The following is a 22,558-nucleotide window of genomic DNA, read 5'->3' as shown; positions in this document are numbered from 1 at the left end:
TTTTCATAGGGCAAAAGATATCACTGAAAGACTTTACAGGAAAAAAATGTACTTTGAAAGAAGAGAGATATACATGAGGAATGTAAGAGCTGTCCCAATAGACGAAAAGAGACATGGAAGAAGACACCCATTTATTCGCAGAGAGAGATACAAAAGAAGGAAATGGAATGATATTTAAGAGTATAAAATGCCTTTTGAGATAATTTTAACAAGAATATCTGAGAAAGATTAAGGATGCCACAAATGCAAATGACAGAGGAAAAGGAATGTTTCTTGATGAAGTTATTTAAAGGATGGTTTGGGGTGTTCAAAGTGATGAATTTGGGAAAAGTCAGATGCAATTCTTTGCTCCATCAGATTTTATTACTTAGTAGTAAAATAGAAATGCCAAAGCACCACATAAAAATAACAGCGCAGGAGAAAGGCAAGTTGGTTTATTAAAATACAGAGCAGCCACAAATACATGTTAGCTGGAAGAAGGTTCTTACACAGTCAACAGAATAAGACTATGGAAGAGCCTTCAAATACTACCAGTTGCTGAAAAACCCCTATATAGTGTTAAGAGGGAGGGATCTAGAGGTACAAAAAGGCTAGGAGAACATACTTCCTTGCAATTTCAGGGTACAAGATTTGAGGGATGCAGCAGACTTCCCAGCAATTGACTAAAGGGCATCAGTGTTGCAGCCATTTTTTTTCTTAGACCAGTCTAATATTCTACACAGACAGCTGAATTGCATTAATAATATTTAAAACACGAAACCATTTTAAATTGCAGTAGTTCAAAGAGCCAGAGGCAATTTTGTTTTCCTCCCTTTAGGAGGAAAAAGATAAATACTACATATTTATATTAGATTTTGGTTACAGCAAATAAGCAAAAATAACTTTCAATTCAGTGCATGGTGGTTTATATAACTACACTCTAAAAGCAGGAAAAATACTATATAGAATGGAGTGGTGAAAGAGCAATGAAACCGTGGAGACAGTTCCAGTCCACCAACGGTACTGATTTAAATGTGGATTTTATCTGACCTCCAGTAATTTGATTTTTAAACAAACATTTGGAAATGTAAAAGTGAAAGGGCAATAGCATATTATATTCCAAGGTCCTCTAAAAAGTCAAATTGTACTTAAAAAGAAAAATAACACTGCCAAAGTGTTTAACATTACAGAAAATCACCTAGACTGACTGGAGATAATTAGACAACACAAAATATCAGAGGTCTAGAAAACATGTCTTACAAGCCACAGTGGAGGAAACTGGGCTTGTTTGCCCTATTAAAGGGCAATAGCCTTCAGGTTCACAGAAGGCTGAAATAAAGAGGAAAGGAATAAACCTCATTTTTATCCAATGCAATTCAGAGGCCTAGATTGCACTGTGGGTTAGTTAAGACAGGTAAAAGGAAAAATATTCCCCAAAGATAAAAACTGAGGGAAACAGGTCATCTAGGAAAGGTATAGAAGATCCAGATTTTGTAGAGATAGTTAAGACAGACATCTGTTGAGGATGTTTCAAGTATCCTTGGTCCCATCACCAAGCAAGGAGAAGGATTAAGTAACCTCTTCACATTTGAGACTTCTCTTCCTACATTGTACAAAAACATTCTTAAGTAGGAATAAAACCTTCTATAAATTATATTTTGAAAACAGATCTAGTGGAGGCTACTCTACAATCCCTCTTCTGCTCATGAAAATTGTTCGAACATTTCAGTTAGACAACACCCCCTACTTTTAAAAGGAACAAATTAATTTCAAGAAACGGATTTCAGTAGATATAGATGAGTTGAATATGGAAGTTGTAAGCAGTTAAATCTGTGGACTTTTGCATCCTCTCTCAATTATCTTTTTCCTTTTTATTCCTTTTTGAATCTCTGCCACCTGAAAACACATTAAAACTGGAGGAGGACAGAAAGAATTCATTAGTGGCTCTGGTAAGGATTTAAAAGGAAAGTGTCAGGTTTCAGTGAAGTAAGAAAATACAGGGAGAGGAAGTTCGGGGAGGGTGTTTACTGTCACTTCTACAGCATTTTAAAAAGGTTAAGCAGATTTTTATCAAGATGTCAAATTTACTCTGACCTATAATCATTTCAACCAGATCTACCTCAAAAATCAATATAGCTGTAATTTTTGAGTTTGTTCCCTTACTACAGCATTCAGACTTTTTTTTTTTTTAACAAGAGGACATTTGTCAAAAATAATGACTGTGAATGTGATAATTTATATTTATACAAACATATGACAGTGTTATTCAACATTCTGGTTTAAAAATTAGTACAGTAACACAGATTGAAGGGCTTGCAATCGAACTTCCTGGCATATTTCTAAATGCAATTTACTGAGAAACATATTTTTATGTTGAGTATTTTGTATAGCAAGTCTGAGACATCGCAGGTTTCCACAAAGCTAACTGATAATCCAGAAGAACAAGTAAACTTAATGCTTTCAACAAAAAAACAACTTTTCTCAATGTCCATATATATTGAGAGGTGTTGTACATAACCACGCTGTAGGTACGTATATGCCCAAGCATCTGGGGTTGGACACGCACTTTTTAGCTCTAAGAGTAACAACATAACCGCACCCATATCACCTCCCCTTCCACTCCATAAAAATTTACATTCCTCTCAATCTGAATCTAAAGGAAAACCAAAAGATAATAAAACATAAAACATAAAACATGGCTCTGAGAGTCAGCAAGGCACACAGGCTGTGAACATCTTTCAGGGCAACACAGTTCACAGGGCCTCTACTTACTAGTAAGTAATTTTTCTTTCTCATTTTGCTAAAGCATCCACATGCACAATTCTTACCAAAACCTCAAAGATAAATGGGGTTGCCTCAGAAGAAGCCTGGTGACCTAAGGGGAAAGACTCATTTTCCTAACGCCATCTTTGAGTACAAAAGGCTGAATCCAATGACCACTCCAAATGGAAGGAAATGGATTTTCTTTAAGAAGTCAAATCTGTGGGTCAAATCTGTCACAAGTTAGATGTCACTGGTATGACTGCAGTGCAGCTGCAGTGCAGCTCAGGTGGGGACCAAAGGTGACAGCCTCAGCCAAAAAGCAGCTCCCAAGGGAAGGAGCAATGAGACCATACTAAAACTTCTCACAGCTTTCTTCATAACAGCTCTTAATAGCAACTTGACCTTGTACACAACCAGCTGAATTCTAGAAGGAAGCAGAGTGGGCTCCTAAACTTGACATCTACCACTTGGTATGTACTTTTGGTTGAAAGGACCACAGAGTAGTATATTTTGCAGAGTTATTTTCTAGTGGTCTTTCCCACAGTATGAAGCCCTTCAGATCCAGAGAATTGCGAAAGGGATGTAAGGATTTGGCAGAAAGAGGAAAGGAAGAGAATACTACAAAAAGAGAAAGGTAACTAATTCACAATTTGAAAAGAGTCAGAAGTAATATTTAGTTAGGCCATTGACAAGGACATGAACTTCCAGAAAAGTCCCGATTTAGCCAGACTGCTGAGAAGACCTTAAGACAGTGAGCACACCTTTCCCATTACAATCTATGCACACTCAAGCAAGGAGGAAGAACACAGTGGCATATAGGGTTCAAACACCCCCAGCTTAAGTTGTTTAAGTGTATGTGCACTGCCAGTGTGAATGCTCATATGGACAATCACTTAAAGAATAAAATGTATTAGAAGTGATGTAAAGAAGATACTTAGAAGTGATAAGGTTAATAAGAATGTTAGAAAAATACGTAACTATTTGTGAGCAGCAATACAGAAGGTATTTAAAATACCCAAAGGAAATTAAGTCAGAATTAAAATACCTGTTTACAGTACGGAAGTATATATGTTGGAAAGCAGTAATTCTGGAAAGAATACAGAGTCCATGGTACTTAACCCAGTGAGCAGGATCTCTCAGCATGATGCTGCTGCTAACAGCAGCAATATAGGTCAATGTGACCTATAGATTTATAAGAAGACCTTTTATCTATCTTTACCTCTTTATGGGACTTTCATTGTGAATATCAATGACAACAGTGTGTTCAGATATGCTTGCTATAAAAATGATCCAAGAAATCATGAATGAGTTTATTAAAAGGTCCCAGGAATGATCAAATGCCTGGAAAATCCTCATTACAGAGAATTCTTTAAGACATTTAAGCTATTTACAATATTGTAGGAATATTTATGACATGACTGAGCAATTCTGTATGTGAAAAAAAAAGACTGGAAGAGGCCCCTGGATTATCAAAATTTCTGTGTAGTTTCTGTAGGCACAATATCCTGTAATCCCTCTCTGTAGAGAATAATTTTTAATGTAGAGAGCTGAAAAAGACATAGCAAGGTTAATAAGGACAGAGGAATCTAGATGGATTTAAATAACTTTTAACAGAAAATAAAGCAGCAATTTAAAAATGAGGTAATTAATTATGGGCATAATTAACAACTGAAAACTTTGGACTCACTGTCAAAAGACATTCTCTTTCTAAAAAGAATGAATTTTTAGCTATTAATTTTAGCTTTTGTAATGTGGCTGACAAAATTGTAGGTGCCATGAAAAAAATTAACATTTGCCTTCCAGCTATATATTTCATCCAAAATGGGGTAATTAGTATCTCTTAAACTACACATTTTCCTCATAAAACAAAGCAGCATGACTCATCGGTTTATCTATGTTCGATGTAATAAATTACTGCAGATCAACACACATAGAGGCAGCTGGAATCTCTAGTTCACTGCAAAATGTTAAATGACCTTATCTCACACTGAAGTCCTGAGGCAGGAAAAAACATTACATGCAAGAACTGCAGCATCTCTATTGACCTGTGCAGTAGTTACTTGCAAAAGTCATTTGCTAAGCCATTGATTTCAAAATTGTGGACAATATGAGTGTCTTCGTGTAAGTAACTACACTTCCAACAGTGATATCTCTCCCCCTACGAATGAAACACACATTTCCTGGGGTGAAAGGCACAGTTTATAACATTTCAAAACATGACAAAGCCTTATTTCTACATTAGGAGTCTCTCACAGCTCCTGCAAAAAATTTAGCAGAGCAAAAATTGGAAAATAACAGTTAAGAAAAGTCATCATCTGTCAATAATGTTTTGCTATAAATTTCAAGGTAATTTTTCAGATCCCTGAAAAAGCACTGAAAGGCAGTATTCCACACTTGATGGACCTCTGGAGTTTTCCAGAATGGTAAACTGAGAAGCTGCATATGACGAGGGTTAACCAATCACTCCTCCTCACTATTCCACCTCTAAAGGGGAGTTCCTATGCAACTTCTGAAGTAGTGAGATATTATGGAAGAATAATTCGAGGGCTTAAAATGAGATGCAGGTTGCTGATGTAGCACATGATCCTTTTCCAGTCAAGGAACTGAATATCTTTTCTACCTTACATAAGCTCTGGTCAACAAGGCATTTGTGAAGCCTCTGCATCTCCTATCCTTACCTTTGTTATGGCTTTTTGATTTACACATCTCGGTTGTGACATAAAGCTTAAAATCAAAGTTTCAGATTTTTATTAAATATTGAACCCTGGGGGAAAAATAATTGCAGACTCTTAAATAGATACCAGAAAATGATGATTATTTAGTCCATTTCAAATTCTTCAGTGACAGGGCAACCTGAGCATAATGAAGTGACAAGTGGCACCTATGTGATTTTCAAATCACTCAACTTCTCATAACAAACATAGATTCCTCTATTATTATTATTATTATTATTATTATTATTATTATTATTATTATTATTCTCATCAATAAGTGGGAGCAAAAATAGCTACATTATTTCTAGTGTAACATTCCTGTAAGCAAACAGTTAGTATGAGAAACTTGGATGCAGTAGCACTTGATAGGACTTTTTGTTGATATAAAAAATATTCATTTGCCGTTATAAGATACGATTCAAAGGAACATTTACCTTTTCATTTCCCTCTATCTGAAATCACAGTGTTCCTGCAATTCACAACACTCTGCTATAGGAAAGACATTAAAGAAAACTAAAGACTCACTGAGAAATTCAGGTTGGAAGTCACCTTTTGTGATCCATAGTCCAGGATCTTGTTCCAACAGGGCTAATTTCAAAACTAGATGAAGTCTCTCAGGGCCTCTGTAGCCCAAAAAATATGATTTTTACCATAATATCATAAGCTCTGTATTCAACACAGGATATCCAGGCTTCTCTGAGCTTGCCTTGGCCTGATTTTTAATGGCAGCAATTGGCTGGTGGCCACGTGCCTTTTGTCTCCCTATGATGGCTTTGCTCTGGAGCACCTGGGGCAGGACACTGGCACCCCTACCTAGTCACTGTGGGAAAAACAGACCCTCTAGGGTAACAGGGCTGGGAGACAGTAGCAAACAGCCTTGAGTGGAGTAAAATTGAGGAAGAAGGGGGTTCAAACCACGAGCATTTACCTCGTCCTCATGAAGAACTTGAGACATCTTGCTGTGAAACTCTTGCTTTCTGCTCAAGTAACATTGATATAATTCACCTTAGGATCCAGAGGGACATATGAAGCATAACACTCAAAATCTTGTTCATGGATTAAAAGAAAATAAACCTGATAATGCACACACACACACATACACACATAAAGCTAAGATTTACTTACACTAACATTTATTGTTAGTATAACAGAAATCTTAACAGTCTGATCTAAGAATTAGTACTACTCCTGCTCTAATTATTAGAGGGGAAAAAAAAAAAACCAAATAAAGAAAAAAATACTTCTGTATTAAAAAGGCAAAGTCCCAGTAGTAATAATACAGCTTAAATTGTTACACATACAATTATTAGTTTATAACCCTTCTTCTGGTAAAAGGCACATGCTCTAATTGTTCCTGTGGGTCCCTAAGGTTGGTGGCTTCAGCCTAGCAGTGGTGGTAAAAGACTTTCAGTAAGTCATCAGCATCTGAAGTCCTTTGTGAGGAGGAGTATGATGCTGATGGGTTACTTCTTCCTCAATCTAAGATCTTTTTGCAGTAATTTTTAGATATATGACAACACACATTTCTATCTTGCGCTTTCTTTGCTAGTCTGCAAGTCCATACTATATCCACAGTTAATATATATGGTGTTTTATATATCTTAAAACTTGTTCTTTGTTTCCCTTAAAAACATTTGTGTCCAGGTTCAGGTCTGTATTTCTTGAAGTGACCAGTGGTGAACTACTTACAGACCTGGAGTCTTCAGTGCCAAGCCTGCGAGTCATCTCTAATCATCGCATGCCTGTATTGCTCTGCATGGCATTCTATGTGTTCACTTCTTAAGGTTTCCACTATCATGTCAGGTCTGCATTTTTCCAAATTATGTTACAGTTGTAAATATCTCATTCTTCACAGAGTAGCTGTTCATTACTCTTATTTATATAATATCTATGGCGGTACTGTGCCACAAGAAAAGTAAAATTAATTAGCAATAGCCATCTTGTCAGAAAAATTGCTGTTACAGCAAAATCAAGTAAAAAAAAAAAAAGCTCCAGGAAGGTCAAAAAAAATTCAGACAGCCTTAACCCTGAGGCCTTGCAAACTCAGCACAAAGCACATGGCAATGGCAGTACATGGTTACAGAAGACTGAGGACAGCAACAGAATAAAATTAATGTTTTCTGCATAACAGTTTTAGCTGTATTTATGCTTTTTTTGGTGTTAATTAGATAATGTGGACTGTGACTGTTGTCATTATTATTGTAAATGAAGTATTACCAATAATTGGTTTTTGTATTTTTGTTAGATTGTTAAGACTTTAATTAGCCTAACAAGAGATTCTGAGCTCTATATTTATGGTGTTGAAGAAGAGTTGAAGCCTAACAACTGGTCCAGTTGAAACTTCACAATCTCCCTGAACACAGATTCCAACATCTCTCCAGGTAGCCTTTTCCAGTGCTTAACCCTTCTCTTGGGGAAGAATCTTTTACCTCCTTCCAGTCAGGATTTATCCTGCCACAGCTCATGACTATTGCCTCTCATACTTTCACTGGGTGCCTTTGAGAAAAATCTGACTGCACCTTTTTTGTAAGCTTCTTCAGATAGCAGGTAGATGTTAGTTTTCCCCTCCAAGCCTGTTCTTCTGCACCTGAGTTCCCTAAGTCTCATCATCTGTCATGAGTACTAGTCCCCCAATTACTCCTGCACCCCTTCAGTGGACTCTCTCCAGGTTCTGTTTGCATATTCTATCCATCGTTCCCATGGTCCCATGAAAAACTTGGCACTTGCTCAGAACAGGCTTTAATTCTAGTAATAATATGTAGATTAACGAAAGGATTGGCGTCCGACCCATGTCTATGTGTAAACACACTACTGAAGTAGAAAATCAATTCTAAAATTTAAAAGACCAAAGCTAGTTTTTGTTTTTCCTGTTTACTAGCCTTGAAGCCATGAGAAGAAAAGGAAAATGGGGAAGCTTAGAAAAACTATTCTGTGTTCATGAAAATATTAATAGCTTGCCTTTTAAAATGCATTAATTGAACTTACAGGAATCCGCATTTTAGATATTAGTTCCAAATAATGTATTTCAATGTTTCTGTTCTTTACTAATAGCCTCACACCTCATAAATGTGTAAGGTTTCTCTGTTTTAGATTAATTTTAAAAAAATTTGAAATAGTTCCTTTAATGAATGGTATTGCTTCACCTTGTTTCAGTGAAAAAATTAAAATCCCACTCGATTTGAAACCTCATTCATTTTCATCTGCTACCTGAGTGTTGTTTCTAAAACTGTCATTATACTGCCTCCTTTCCAAAGACAGCATTTCAGAGAACTCACTGAACACTAACACCTTACAAACACCTCCCTGTGATCTTGTAAGAATCTCCCAGTGTACGTTCCTGTCTCCTGATGCAAAGCACCATAAGAGAGAAGAGCAATTATGCTAACTGCTTGTCAGTGTTTAAGATCTTGCACTCAGTGTGAGTCATTACCCCTACAAACTGTCAGCCAGACTGTATCACTGAGACAAATAACACTAGGAAAGGCTGTTTTAAATATATATGTTGAAATAAGGCTGCAAAATAAAAAGAGGTCAGAATAGTTCCCTGTTTCTCTTTCATAAACACTGAAAAGACATAAAAGCTGTGCGAGAAACACTAAAGTGGGCATTGAAAATACTGCTTTTTATTACAGGAGTTAAAAATGGCCCCTGTCCTGCTGAGAGGTGTCACCACCCATAGCTTCCCATCCCTTTGGGAGCAGCCAGCCTTTGTTGTGCTCTAACAGAAGAAATACACAGTGGTATGGGTACAATACGTCCAACTTGTACTTCAGTATATATACACACACCCCTATTTCACCAGATTCTAATGTACATTAGCCTTAATTGAAAACAATGAAATTGGTGTTTCTCTTGAGTTCGGCATAACTGTTGAGTGGTAATTCAATATACTTATCTATTGATCTATCAAAACAGTGTTCTCAAAAAGACTATTCAAAGACATACAAAAAAACCCCTAACAACATACATTTTTATGAGCCTACTCTCAAACAAAATAAGAGGAAATTCATGGAATAATTTAAACATAAATTGCACATCTTTCAAAAACAATTATAAAAGACATGATGTCCCTGATCTGGAAAAATGTGCAAATTTGACCTGGAGGCCTAACCATTTAGAAGCACATCCTACACTCTGCACTTGTACAAAAGTAGCTTATGTAAAGTAAATTAAAGTAAATTAAATTTTTTCCTGTTACAGAGATGTAGAATCAAGGGCCATGCTATAACCTTTTACAGGCTAATAAAGGCTTTGATCAAAACCAATGCTTTTTAAAATGCACTCTGCTCCTACTGTTTCAATGTATCCCAGTTCTCTAAAAATAGTCACCAATATGATTGACTTGCTTTCTGAATACTAACAATGTGGATTCTCTTCTGTATCTTCTTGGCAAAACAAGCCGTGCTAAAAGACAGACTAAAGAACATCCACTTCTGAACTACTGTTTGCAAACAAAGAAGCATGTTAATCCTGGGGGAAAAAAACCCTTATCAAATGAATTCTCATTTACCTTTTCACATTTAAATATGTAACAACCCTAAGTGTGATATATGGAGGTACACATCTTGTCTTTTTGGTTGTGGAAAAACCTTGACATGAGACAAAGGACATACTAAGAGGCTGAGGGCATAAAGGCTAAAGAAATCTGTATAAGAAGATCTGAAGATCTAATTATCTCTTTTTGAGCTCATTAGAGGTCAAAAAGATCACTGACATCCACAGAACACTTCTCTTTATTAAGATATTGATCCACCTGTTATTGACACAGACCTGCAATACACTACTTGGAGCTTTATAGATGTCTTAACTAATTTGATACATTTATTCCTACCAAAACACAAATATGACAACACACACTTATATATATATATATAAAATGTATAACAAATTATGTACAATTTCCGTCATTATTCTATAAGAATGACACAATTTATCAGTAAAAGATGGCTTTTGCTGCTTTCCATCTTGCTAGGCTACAGCACTTTTGAAACACAACTACAAACACCAAAAAGGAAGCATCTGTCACAGAGTTCCAGAGCATTTTGCTTCTTTTCGTTGTCAGGTTCTCAATACTTTCTGCAACACCTTCAGAACTGACAGTAAACCAAAGCTACTTATTTATGTCTTTCCAGAGAAATTAGTAGTGTTTAGCAAATAATATACATTTGCAGAAAATATCAGCTAGCACTATGTCTGCTGTAACTACTGTCTTCTTACAAGCAGACTGTCTTCTTACAAGCATCATCCTTACTCCTTTGAATTTGATGTCCAGTAACACAGCCCTCCTGCTTCTTGCAGATACACCAATGCATTTCCTATGCTTGAAGGAAAAAGCAACCAATAGTAGAAACCTGGGCCCTTACAACTGTGCTCAGGAAGCTAAGAATTCAGGTGTCTCCTGAGTAAGGGAGACCTTGATGCCTGCTAGGAATTGCACTGTTTGATTATGGTCTGCATACATGCTTCTGGCAGTCAAGGTCTAAGCACCGGGAGAAGTGCTAACCATTGTCTAAAATGTCACCATGAGCCTAGAAGCCATCAAACCAGGACCCACATCACTGGGGACTGCCCAGTCTGGAGCAGTACTTCTCCCAGATACCTGGCAGTGGCTGCTCTGCACTCACAAGCTGTTTCACTGGAACAAATTTGAAGATACTCTTGCATATTATCAACAGATAGTAAAACATGCATTGTGTACTATCAGTTACAAAGCCTAACGATTCACTGCATGCAGCCCGTGAAGGCAGAGGTAGAAACACAAATGACTGCTCTGACAAACCTCTCCTGCAACAGTACCTTAGGCAGATTTTGCAACTAATCATCAAAACTTGCTGTTACCACAAAACTTCCTCCTTAAGGAGTTGTAGCAACTTCAGTCAGTATGCAGTCCAAGTGCCCAGCAGAATAAGGATAGCCCTCTGAACACGCAACCCGTTAAAGTCCTGGTTGGGGCCTTTCATTTGCTTTTTCTAAGAAAACAGTGCTGGTTATGGATCTTGAAAACTTTAATTTAAAATGGCTACAGGTATTTGTGAGATAGACATGACAGTTAGGGTCAGCTGGGACATACGACGTGTATATCAGCATTTTTTGTGACAACAGAAACGCGTCACTGAAGACTCTATTCTCTGACCCAGAGATTCACAGATTTTGAGTCTTGGTGACCTTCAGAGCAAAATGCACCCATCTTCTTTACTACTTGATGAAATCATTTGTATTTCAAATTCTCTTAAATGAAGTACCTATCTGTCAGGATGACAGGCACTGTACAGAGCTTGCAAGGAGAAAAAGAACTATATAAAGCACTCAGAGAAGTCTTTTATTCAACTGCTACAATAAATGACAGGTACGTCTCATTATGCAATTCCCCTAGCTCCTCTTAACAAACCTGACCCCCAAAACTATATCACATGATTCATCACTATTGTGGTTTCAAATATTTTTCAAAATCAGTGCAGTGATTTGCAGCATTGGTCTTGGGCACGAAGCACTGAAGATTTCCAAAAGCACATATGTACATCTCAGCTCATTCAATGAGGACAACAAAAGAGATGGTGTGCCAACATAATCTATACAGCATTTTTAACTTTCTTTATCATAAAATATTTACATAAAACAAATGAGAGAAAACATAATTTGACAACACAAATAACTAAAATACCTTCCATATTCAGACGGAAATTGTGCACAACCATGTTCAAAAGGCTTTGTATATTTCATTAAGTCTAAGTAACACATTAAGTGATTTTCCATTAACAAGCTGGATTATACAGCGATGAATAGGGGGATAGTGCGAAAACAGAACAACGAACACAGACATGGGTGTGACTTTACCTGTTGCCTCTTCTCAAATTCTAACTTGATACGGGATTTGATGCAGTTACATGTGTCCTGATATGTCTGCTGCAGTGCAAGTTCCATGAGGTGTTTGTGGTACGCTCCTGCCAAGTTTCCGCAGATAAAAATTATTACATTTGCCAATATCTAGGGAATTAAAAAAAAAAAAAAAGAAGGTGTCAGGAAATTTATATAAAAAAATTAACAGAAATTAATTCTAGGCTGCAATGAAAGATTACTGCAGTTATGTATTTTGCTTTTGTTTGATTTCTAGCAAAGCTTAACCTTTCAAAAAGCCTTCACGATTAGTGGTAAAATCCGAAGCAATAACTGAATCATATTTAGGTTGGATACTGTTACACTTTAGCATCAAATAAGAATGAAAATTAGCAACATGTTTGTCTACTAAATGAGGTACACATTTCCTGAAAAAAGAAATTCAGCTCATATTAGACATCCACTGTGGAGTATTAATTAGGTGGGATCATGATCTACAGATGTAAAACAATAGCTATGACTCCCAGTAACAATTTTGGAAGCCATATTATTCCCACGCTCTTTTGGCAAGACATTTTCTTTTGCAGTGCCATATGGTTGAGAGGTGAAAAGTTTCACCTACACACATGAACACCCTGACCTGCATTTTACCCCAGCCTGATCCACTACTATCTGTCAGTCAGCTATAAATATTATAAGCAATGTTTAAGTAGTGAGATCAGACATCTGCCTACTAGAATATACTTTTCCCTTCTACCAAAAAACTGCATTTGCTTAAAACACAGAACTTAAAGATTTAAGATTTAGGCTCAAACTTACAGCATCAGATGCCCTCTGTATACAACAACTCATGAACATGAGAAATTAGTTTGCTTAAAAAATCCAGACCTTTGCTGTGCTTCACCTTTGAAAAGGACACAGTACTGTGTGATGATGCTAATACTTTTAACTGTACCCAACTTATTCCTGCAAATAAAACAGACGCATTTAACCATTCTAGCTCACTCAGAGCAAAAGAAATATGAGAGAGTAATGAAACAATTCCTAATTCAATAATAAAGATAACAAAAAAGATAATATTAAATTGAAGGTGAGATACAGTTCAGTCTGGTCAGAGCAAGTCTCTATCTGTAAGGCCCTAGTGTGTCATACAACCTGGATTACAAGCACTACATGATGTCACAGTACTCATGGTCTGGGAGGAAAGATGGAACAAAGGAAGCCAAAATTTCACTAATTATCCACAGTTTTAATCATGAGGTTTATGACAGATTTCCCTGTGATCATTCATTGGCTGGTTTTGGTGCACCTGTGTACTAGGCAATCTTTTGTGAATAGCTAGTAGTGAAAGAGCCAAAGATCAGAAAAAAGTCCAACAGTATGCTACAGTGGCTCAAAGAAAAAAGATAAATTGCCCCATCAAACAAAATCCATCTTCTTGTGGAATACATGTTATTCATAAAAAATACATGGGCATTTTAATGCTCCTTTTATAAATGGACACCTTAAAATGAAAGATTTAAAGATATACTTTTATTGACATGTCTGACATGTCACCTCTCATGGTTCCACAAAGCTAAAAAAGGGAACTATCCATCTTTGACAGAAAAATGATCAGTGTTTGCAATTGGATAGAACTTTCCTTTCTTTCCCTAAAACTTTAAGATCATGGCATTATAATGTTTCTAAAAGCAACATCTGAGTGACTTTGTCAATTTTTCTAAAATACATAAATGTCAATATAATAAGGAAAACGTACACATTTCACTTTCTCCAAGGAACCTCTGTTATGAAGGAGAGTCAAAAGAAATATTTTAAATGAAACATTTCACAACAGCCAATAATTAACCCCCCCAAAACATACAAGAATATGGTGTACAGTAAATCATTTGAAATTAAAATACTTTTATATCTCTTTGTAAATTACAATTGTTTGATTCTGCTCTGATGTCTGCAATACCATAGTACTCTCAGCAGACACGGATTAGTGAAAAAAGATCTTATGTGACAAATAGCAGTGCAGGGGTAGGGTAGGGGTAGGGTGGCAATCATTTCAGGTTTTTAAAACGAAATTATGATGTATGAAGACTGCTGGGCATACAAAATGCTCAGATATCGGTGGGAAAGTTTAGTAACAAAATGATCACTAAAATTAACTGAAAGCAACAGTGTGCTGTGATAATCTCTAGGTAGATCTCGCTGTTGAAAGACGGTACACAAACTTACTAAATGTATTGTCCAGCTTCATAAAGTTATAGAGTATTTAAAGCAAAACTTCAGGAATTTACTCAATTACAATTAAAAAAATACTGTAATGGGTAGATGGAGGAGTAAATTATGATTATCTTCTTCACAGTGACAGAAAAACAAGTTTGTTCTAAAGTCACATAGAGTCTCCCAAAATGGACAGGTTCAAAGATATCCTCAGCCCAAGACTTTTAACTGAGCTTCTCACTTCTTAAGTAAGTACACTAATCAGTATGCAATCATAAAAAAGTTTCTTTTGTTCAGGCACCTGCTCTGAGAAGGCCCCATGCTGTGAATCCCACCTGTACCAAAGCACTTGGAATGAAATTCTGAGTCAGACCAATCTTCTGTTCTCTAGGCTAGGACTCTGCAGTCTTTTTTCCTTTTTCTCCCCCCACCCCATCCCTGCCTCCCCCCTGCCCCAGATGCATGTTAGATAATAAGAACAGATGTGGTGTATCTTCTGGTAAGAAATTCTGTATCTTTCTGTGATAGTTCTGATAACTGTGCAGCTAAAACTGTAACTGAGAACCTCTGTAAGAGAATTTGGGGACAACTGTACAGACTACACAACACAGTTAGGGTTTTGTCCCAAGAGGACAAGACTGAGCTGTGGAAAAGGGTGTAAATAATGATGGTAACTCAATAGCACAAAAAGACCAGGGTGACATCAAATACAGTGTTGCATGAGCCTAGTTCACATCCTTTACAAACAGATACTGTATGACAAATATAAACAAAAAAGCCCAAAAAACCCAAACCAAAAAAAAGAACCAAAACAAAAACAAAAAAACCAACAACAACGACAAAAAAAACAAGCAACAAAAAACCTTGCAATATAGATAAACCCTAGTAAGGTCCCACTCAATTCACCATATGGAAATGCTGAGTGACACAGTAGAAGTTTCTATCTCTCTGTATAGTTGAGTGGAGAGAGAGGCCAGTCCATCTCCTGGGCCATCTGCACCCCTTCAGACTGATCCACTAAATATACACTGTAGTGAAGTTTCTGCTTTATCAATAAATAAATTCAATGTCTACAGAAGGTGATCTAAATATGAGTCAAAAATTAACACAAGGAACACCAAGGTAGCACTGGGAAGTATCTCTAGGTACTCCAAGTACCAGCTTGTACCTCTAATCACTTAAGGAACATAATCATGCCTGATATCTCTTCCATCTCTTTTGACCTACAGAAAACTACGCACTTCCAGGTAATGGGGTAATTTTACATTCAAGCGCATGTATTTTTCAGTGAATATCAAGTAATCAGATGTCTAGTGCTTCACTATGAAAATAGACTATTTAAAAGCAAATGAAGACAAAGCTAAGTAGCTATGACTAATTTCTCAAGAGAGTACTACAGTACCCTGAGCTGCAAAAAAAATGTATCATACAGAAGTTCAGCTGATGAAAGCTGCCCACAAAGATACATGCACACAAATATGTACTATGCTATATAAAACTAAAAGAATTATAATACAAGTTGCTGATTCTGATTCAAGAATAAATAATTTGTTAAATATCTTAGAAACTGTTACTGAAGCACCTAATATGAAAATCAGAATTCTCCATAGATTTTCTCTTCCAGCTTATGAGTTGCATTTCTTTCTTCGTAGATATTGTACATATATTTCCTGAATTCTTGCATGAACAGAATTTAAAAAAAAAAATCTAAAAAATTAACATTTTATTCAATAGTTTTCCACTTTTCTTCTGGGTAAGAAAGCTGATGAAATGGAAGCTGAGGAGTGGGCAAGAAAGGCTATCGTTTATACTGTCTGAATGGAAATTAATGGGAGAGAAAAGGATTCTTATGTCACTGCCAAAGTGCAAATTCTTCAGCTCTGCAAAGATGAATTGTCTCTCTCTCCATTTGATATTTCATGTGATGGTTTGTGGTGTGACTAGCCAAGCTAGGGAACAAGTCTATACTTATTTGGAACCTGTACAGTTTTTGACTCAGACATAACTCAGTTAGAAAGAACTATGTCAGTTAAAAACTGAAAAACAGCATTTAAAAAGGAAATGCTTAGCCACCATGTAAATTAGTCACCATGTACTATGCCCAATACCATTATTTTAAGTAGACGTGTTCAAAAGGTCCTCAAGCTATTCCACGCAAAATTCTTGCCCATGGAGCTCTGGCCAGTCATACAATGTTGACTTTTTTTTCTTTCACATTTCCAGACCTATGCAAGTCCAAAGTCCAACATTTTAATACATTTCAGTGTCAGCAATATCTATAGCTATGTCATAACTCAAAAAAAGGATGACAAATTTGAAAAAGGGAGACATTTTGCCATATGGCAACCTCTGTTTCAAAAACAAGCAGTTTGGGGAGGAGCAAAATTAATGAAGTCGGGATTTCTATGGATTTGTATCATTTTGCCCACTAATTTCATGACTTATACAATACTTCCAACTCCTCAACCAGGTCAAAGGTTTCTACAGCTGGCCTAAAACAAGTGATCATATGTTGCCTAGTTCACCAGCTGCTGTTACCGAGAGTAACAACTGGCCTTTTCCCATACGCAGTGAGATCACTAAGTTGGGGGTCTTTATTATGAAAGCTCCTGAGTTTCACAAAGAAATGTATCAATCTCCTGGATTTCTACTTCTGTTTCAGAGATAATGGTCAAGGTTCAATGAATGGTCAATGAATTAAGGTTATTTGGGTACAGAACATGACAGGTTGAAGGAAAGACAGATTATGGGCAACTGCATACTTATTTCCTCAGGAATTCAAAGTAAAAATCAATTTCTTTAATTGCTACACAATTATTTTAATACTCTGAAAGGTAAAAGATATTTAAATCCTTAAATACTTATGAAAGTGTCTCAGTTTAATGAGACTGAAAGTGTTTTGCTAAGGAGCGTGAGTTATGAGGTAGACCAAACTCCTCTCTCTCAGCAATTGTAAATCCAAAATTAAGAGGCTCCAATAGAGGAAGTATGGAAAAAAGAAAATAACAACCCTTTATTAAAGGATATATGTGTATTGGCAAAAATAGCAAAAGAACACAAAAACAACTAAACAGTAATCCTGTACCCAAAGGTCCCCCTTCAAAAAGGAAACGGTTTGATACTTCTCTGTCCTCTAGCATGATTCTAATCACAGTTGGCAGGGGGTGCTGTTGGATCACTGGAGGAGCAGAGCCCGCAGGGCTCAGAGTTGGTGGGCAGGGGGCGCTGTTGGGCTCTGGCGGTCGCCGTGTGGGGCTCCTGGATCTCAGGAGAAGCCGACAACGGAGATTTCCCCCCCCACCGAGGAGGGGAAGGGGGAAAGAGGAAAGAAGGGTAATTTTTTTCCCCACTAAACTCACACTGTCTGCGGCTGGCTGTGGCCAGGACTCCCCTCTTTTGTCGATGAGCACAAACGCTCCGATAAAACCTGAGCAGATTTGGGCTGGAGATAGAGCAGCACGTAGGCAAGTTGAGGCCAGAGAGCAGCCAGATGACCTGGCCGAGAGCAAGACCGCGTCAGAGCTTTTCCAACACACCCCTTGCCTCCGTTAAGGCAAAAAGTGAAGAGCCCCTTTCCAAGGAGAGGAGGGGAGAAAAACTCCCCATCCCTCCCCCTACCCCCCCACACCCCAGCTTAGAGAGGGCCATCAGCCTGGAATATAGTTCTGCCAGCCAGCTCCTTTGTGTAGGTCAATCACACAAGGCAAAAAACTGTCCTCCCCATTTAACATCCCTCCCCCACATTGCAGCAGGGGAAAGAAAATTTCCGTTTGTTTTTTTTAGAACAAGTAAACCCATGACAGAAGGCCACAACAAGAACAGACTACAGATGAAGAGAAGAACAGGAAGCATCAGTACCCTCAGACCCCTTGTCTGTATCAAGGAGAATGTCAAATGTTTTTCAGAAAGGTAAGTAGAAAAACAAGTTGCGATTTTGCAAGAAACAATCCAATTAAAAAAAATAAGAAATATGAAAAACCCACAAACAATCCAAGATTTCTCAAAGTAACTGAGAAACAACAAAAAATAGTTTGAATTAGTCAGCATCCCAGATGGCTGCATATTTTCAGTGTTAAAATAAACTTGGTAAAAAGTCCCTTTGTGGGAGGGGAGTTGATGTCATTTTACAAGCCAGGAAGTTTTGACGCTATCTTCTAATTGGTATGTGTAATTCTCTTTGTAGCTTTTGCAATCAGAGTATTGAGGACAACAGCAGGATATTCGTTTTTTGTAATATCTATGTTATTTGACATGATTTTCTTTTCATCATTATTACAGATTAAAATTTCTCATAGCTCTAGGCTGTTCTGTGGAATGACTGGATTTATATTATTCAGCTCTGTGCATACACAGACCCTATCTATACACCAGTGTAGATGAAAACTGATCATAAACTCTAAGCTCTTTAATCAAACCCAGGGAAAATAAACTAGAAACAAGAATCAGAGTTATGGTTCCTTTAGATCACTTCTGTGTAATACATATAATCAATATCATTGACTCTAGTTAATGACTCTTAATATTTTGAATCTAAGATAATTTTTTGCCCAAGGGGAACTCATACTCTCTTCAGTCAGAAGGAACCAGCCAAGCCACGGGGCTTCCCTGCTTGCCTGCAGAGAGGTCTTTTGTGTTTACAATCACCTCTGAGATCATTTAATTTTTTTACTACTAAAACTGCTCAAACATATTTGAATAGAGAATTAATTGAAAGAAACAAATAAAATCAAAAATTCAAATTATTCAGATATTTAAGTAAAACTAACAGTAACTTTGGGTTTGGCTTGAATTTTGGAAGCAAAATCTGTAAATAACAGATACTCTCATTGATCGTAAAAATTAAAATTTTCTCTCAAAAAGAATGAGATTAATTTTTAGGTTCTGGATCTCATATAAGGGTGAGCACTAGTGTGCTCTAAAAAACAAACAAACAAACAAAACCCCCCAAAAATGCCCATAAAATTAAAAGAGTTTTCTAAAAAAAATCAATAAATCATTAGTCTTTGATATATTACAGATATAATCCTATGTCTGATTTTGAGATACACTCAGTCTTTTCCAATAAATTTAATCTGTGTCACTCTTAAAAAAAAAGAAGACTAAAATCTGTAATATAAGTACACCTATTTACAGGACGAGCAATACGCTGCTGAGTTTAATGTGTACCAGTAGATTTCTCCTTACTTTCCCTCATCAGGAGTATTACTAGGCTATCTCTCCTGTACTACCTACCAAGTCTTCATGAAGTTTATTTCATACTACTATCTACCAGGCTTCATGAAATTTCTTCATATATTATATGTGTCTAAGTAACTCCCCTTCTGGCAACTTTTACGGAAACTAATCAACAGGTTCAAAAGCTACCAGGAGAAGGGAAGAAAAACAGATAAATGAACTAATAATCACATATGTGCTCTTTATTTATGTACTTGTATGCTTAATCCTCAAAACCACAATAATGATTTCAGCTTTCTTCCCTAATTGCTATAGTTTATACTGTATGTATCTGCACTGCATATTAATATGCTACATACTCTCAATTATCAATATATATGGAAATTAAAATCAATGGACAGTTAGGAATACATGGATAAATTACAGTAAGAATATATAATCAATGTAATTCTTTTACTACATTGCAAACAGTTGGCAATTGATAGACATTTTGAAATAGTATTTTTTATGATCTCTAAATGAAATTCTGATTTATATAAGAATATTTTTCTTAGGTAATATTTTTCTCTATCAGTATTCATAATCATCTGGATAAGCCTTTTAATAGGAAATACTCAAGTATTTGTTCTGCTTGTCTGATGACTACGTCAAACTTTTATCAAGTTCATTTGTCATAATTTGTCAGCCTGTGCTAGGAATCAGTGGTCTTTGGCTATATACTTCACAGAGAATGGTATGGAGCAGAAGGGAGAATAACGAAGTGGTGTGTAAGTGAGGAAAGTGATGACCTGTAGAATTGGATTAAACTGATTCCAGAATGTCCCCAAAGTCAAAGTTTTGAATTATGACAGTCTTACCTGTGTTTGTAATGTTTTATAAAGAACTTAGTTATCATTTTGAACTATACTGTGATCTCTAATCAGTATTTGGGTTAATTCTTGATTGGAAGTAATCTAACAGGAAAATTTGCTCTCAGGAAACCTGAAAGTTCTAATTTCTGGTGTCAGGCAAATGCTGTGAAGAGTCAGCAAACCAGGACAAAGAAAGTACTAAATTCGGTTTACATTCAGGATGGAATTAAGTAAATATTAAAACCTGTTCAGGCTTTGCTGCCAATTCATTCCATCTTTATATAAAAAATGCCATTTTTCTGTCCTTCATGCCTCAAAACTGCCAAGATGTTATTTGTCAGATCAGGTTTTCTATTCCAAAACCTTAGTGTGAAGCATGTTGGACACTTTGAAACAGTTTTTCCTAAATCATATTGTTTGTGGGAATATATTCTGAGTAACACCTCAAAAGTTAGCACAGTATCTCCCATTCAAATAATAGAATCACAGTCATAGAATTGTTAAGGTTGGAAAAGACCTCTAAGATCATCAAGATCACCCTGCATCACTGTGTTCACCACTAAACAGTGTCCCTAAGTGCCACATCTATACATTTTTTGAACACTTTCAGGGATGATAATTCCACCACTTCCCTTGGCCACCTGTTCCAGTGCTTGACCACCCTTTCAGTGAATACATTTTTCCTAATATCAAATCTAAATCTTGCCTGGCACAACTTGGTGCCATGTTCTCTTGTCCTGTTGCTTGTTACTTGGGAAAAAAGACACACCTATCTGTCTAAAACCGCCTTTCAGGTAGTTTTATAGAGTGATAAGGTCTCCCCTGAGTTTCCTTTTCTCCAGCACTTTCTATTCATACCAGCATTAGTGACAACTCCTATATAGCAGCATGTGGTTGTACACAAGACACCTAAAATACTACACAGCACTATTAGGAATAGGCTGTTACTCTTAAACTAGCTGAGGGCAATGATTAAACAAATGGAGGTACTTGTTGAGGGAAGAGAGATTTTCCATGTCTCCACACTTGTTCTATTCTTTCAGTCTGAATATAAGAACCTACCATTCACTCCTACCTTCTGTTCCTTGTCTTTTAAAGAACTATTTATGTATACACACATCTTCCCTCCCAGCTTCTCAGATCACTGAAAAGGTTTGGGCAAAGGACTTTTTCAAAGGTCTTTTGGAAATCCAAGTAGAGCTACCAGTGAAATCAGCCTCATCAACCTGTTTGTTGATGCCTTCAGACAGCTTCAAGATACTTTTAAAAAAATAGCTCCTTTTACTTCTTTCAAAATAGAATGTGTTACAGCTTCATTTTTTTTCCTCATGAAGACAACCGAATTTACAGGCCTACAATCTCCCTGATCCTTTCTAGAACCTTTTCTTAAATATTATTTTCACATTTTCTACCTTATAGTCTTCAGAAACCAGAGTCTATTTCAGAACAATCTATATATGCCCTCCTTCCCCCATTCCTCCAAGAAGGATTTTAATGTGAGATTTTCTTCAGTTTCTTCTTCACTGAACAGGGACACAGAAATTGTTTCTCTGTGATGGCCTTAGCCTCCTCCCTGAGTATTTTTATAACCTGGATGTCAAATGTCCTTATAGACTCTCTGAAAGTTCTTTTTGTAACTCAAGTGCTGAAACAAGGATTCAGCAAGCAAGGAAGGCAAGACTGGTTTGGTTAACTGCCATGGCTCTAGTTGTTATCTAACATAAATTACGTACTTGTAGATATATGCTCTTCAAACTCCTATCTGACCTGAGCACTGCATACAAAAGCATTTTGCAACACTTTAAAAAACATTCGCAGAGATGAAATCTTTTCACTTTGGTTGATCAACTTCAGTGGAGCAAACAGATTCTAAAATTGCTGATCATCATCATGGCTAGGCTTCGCGAACGAAGATTTGGGAAGGGCTCTACCCACTATTCTTGCAAGCGCGTTGGTGGCTAAAAAGGCCAATACGAGAAAGGCAAGTCCGGTTGCAAAAGACACAGCAGAAAGACTCCTTAGATGGTA

At 36.7% G+C, this 22,558-nt stretch overlaps 1 protein-coding gene across 1 annotated transcript in view; it reads right to left on the bottom strand.

Annotated features, from left to right (window-relative positions):
- ADCY2 (adenylate cyclase 2) overlaps positions 1-22,558 on the bottom strand; it is a 212,817-nt gene that overhangs the window by 94,809 nt on the left and 95,450 nt on the right. Inside the window, exon 4 of the mRNA XM_027681002.1 lies at positions 12,291-12,440. Coding sequence (XP_027536803.1) covers positions 12,291-12,440 — 150 coding nt within the window. The remainder of the gene's footprint in view (positions 1-12,290; positions 12,441-22,558) is intronic.

Source organism: Neopelma chrysocephalum, unplaced genomic scaffold (assembly GCF_003984885.1).
Source record: "Neopelma chrysocephalum unplaced genomic scaffold, ASM398488v2 Primary Assembly neopelma1_22b, whole genome shotgun sequence".
Lineage (NCBI taxonomy): Eukaryota > Metazoa > Chordata > Aves > Passeriformes > Pipridae > Neopelma > Neopelma chrysocephalum.
This window is presented reverse-complemented; position numbering and strand designations above follow the sequence as displayed.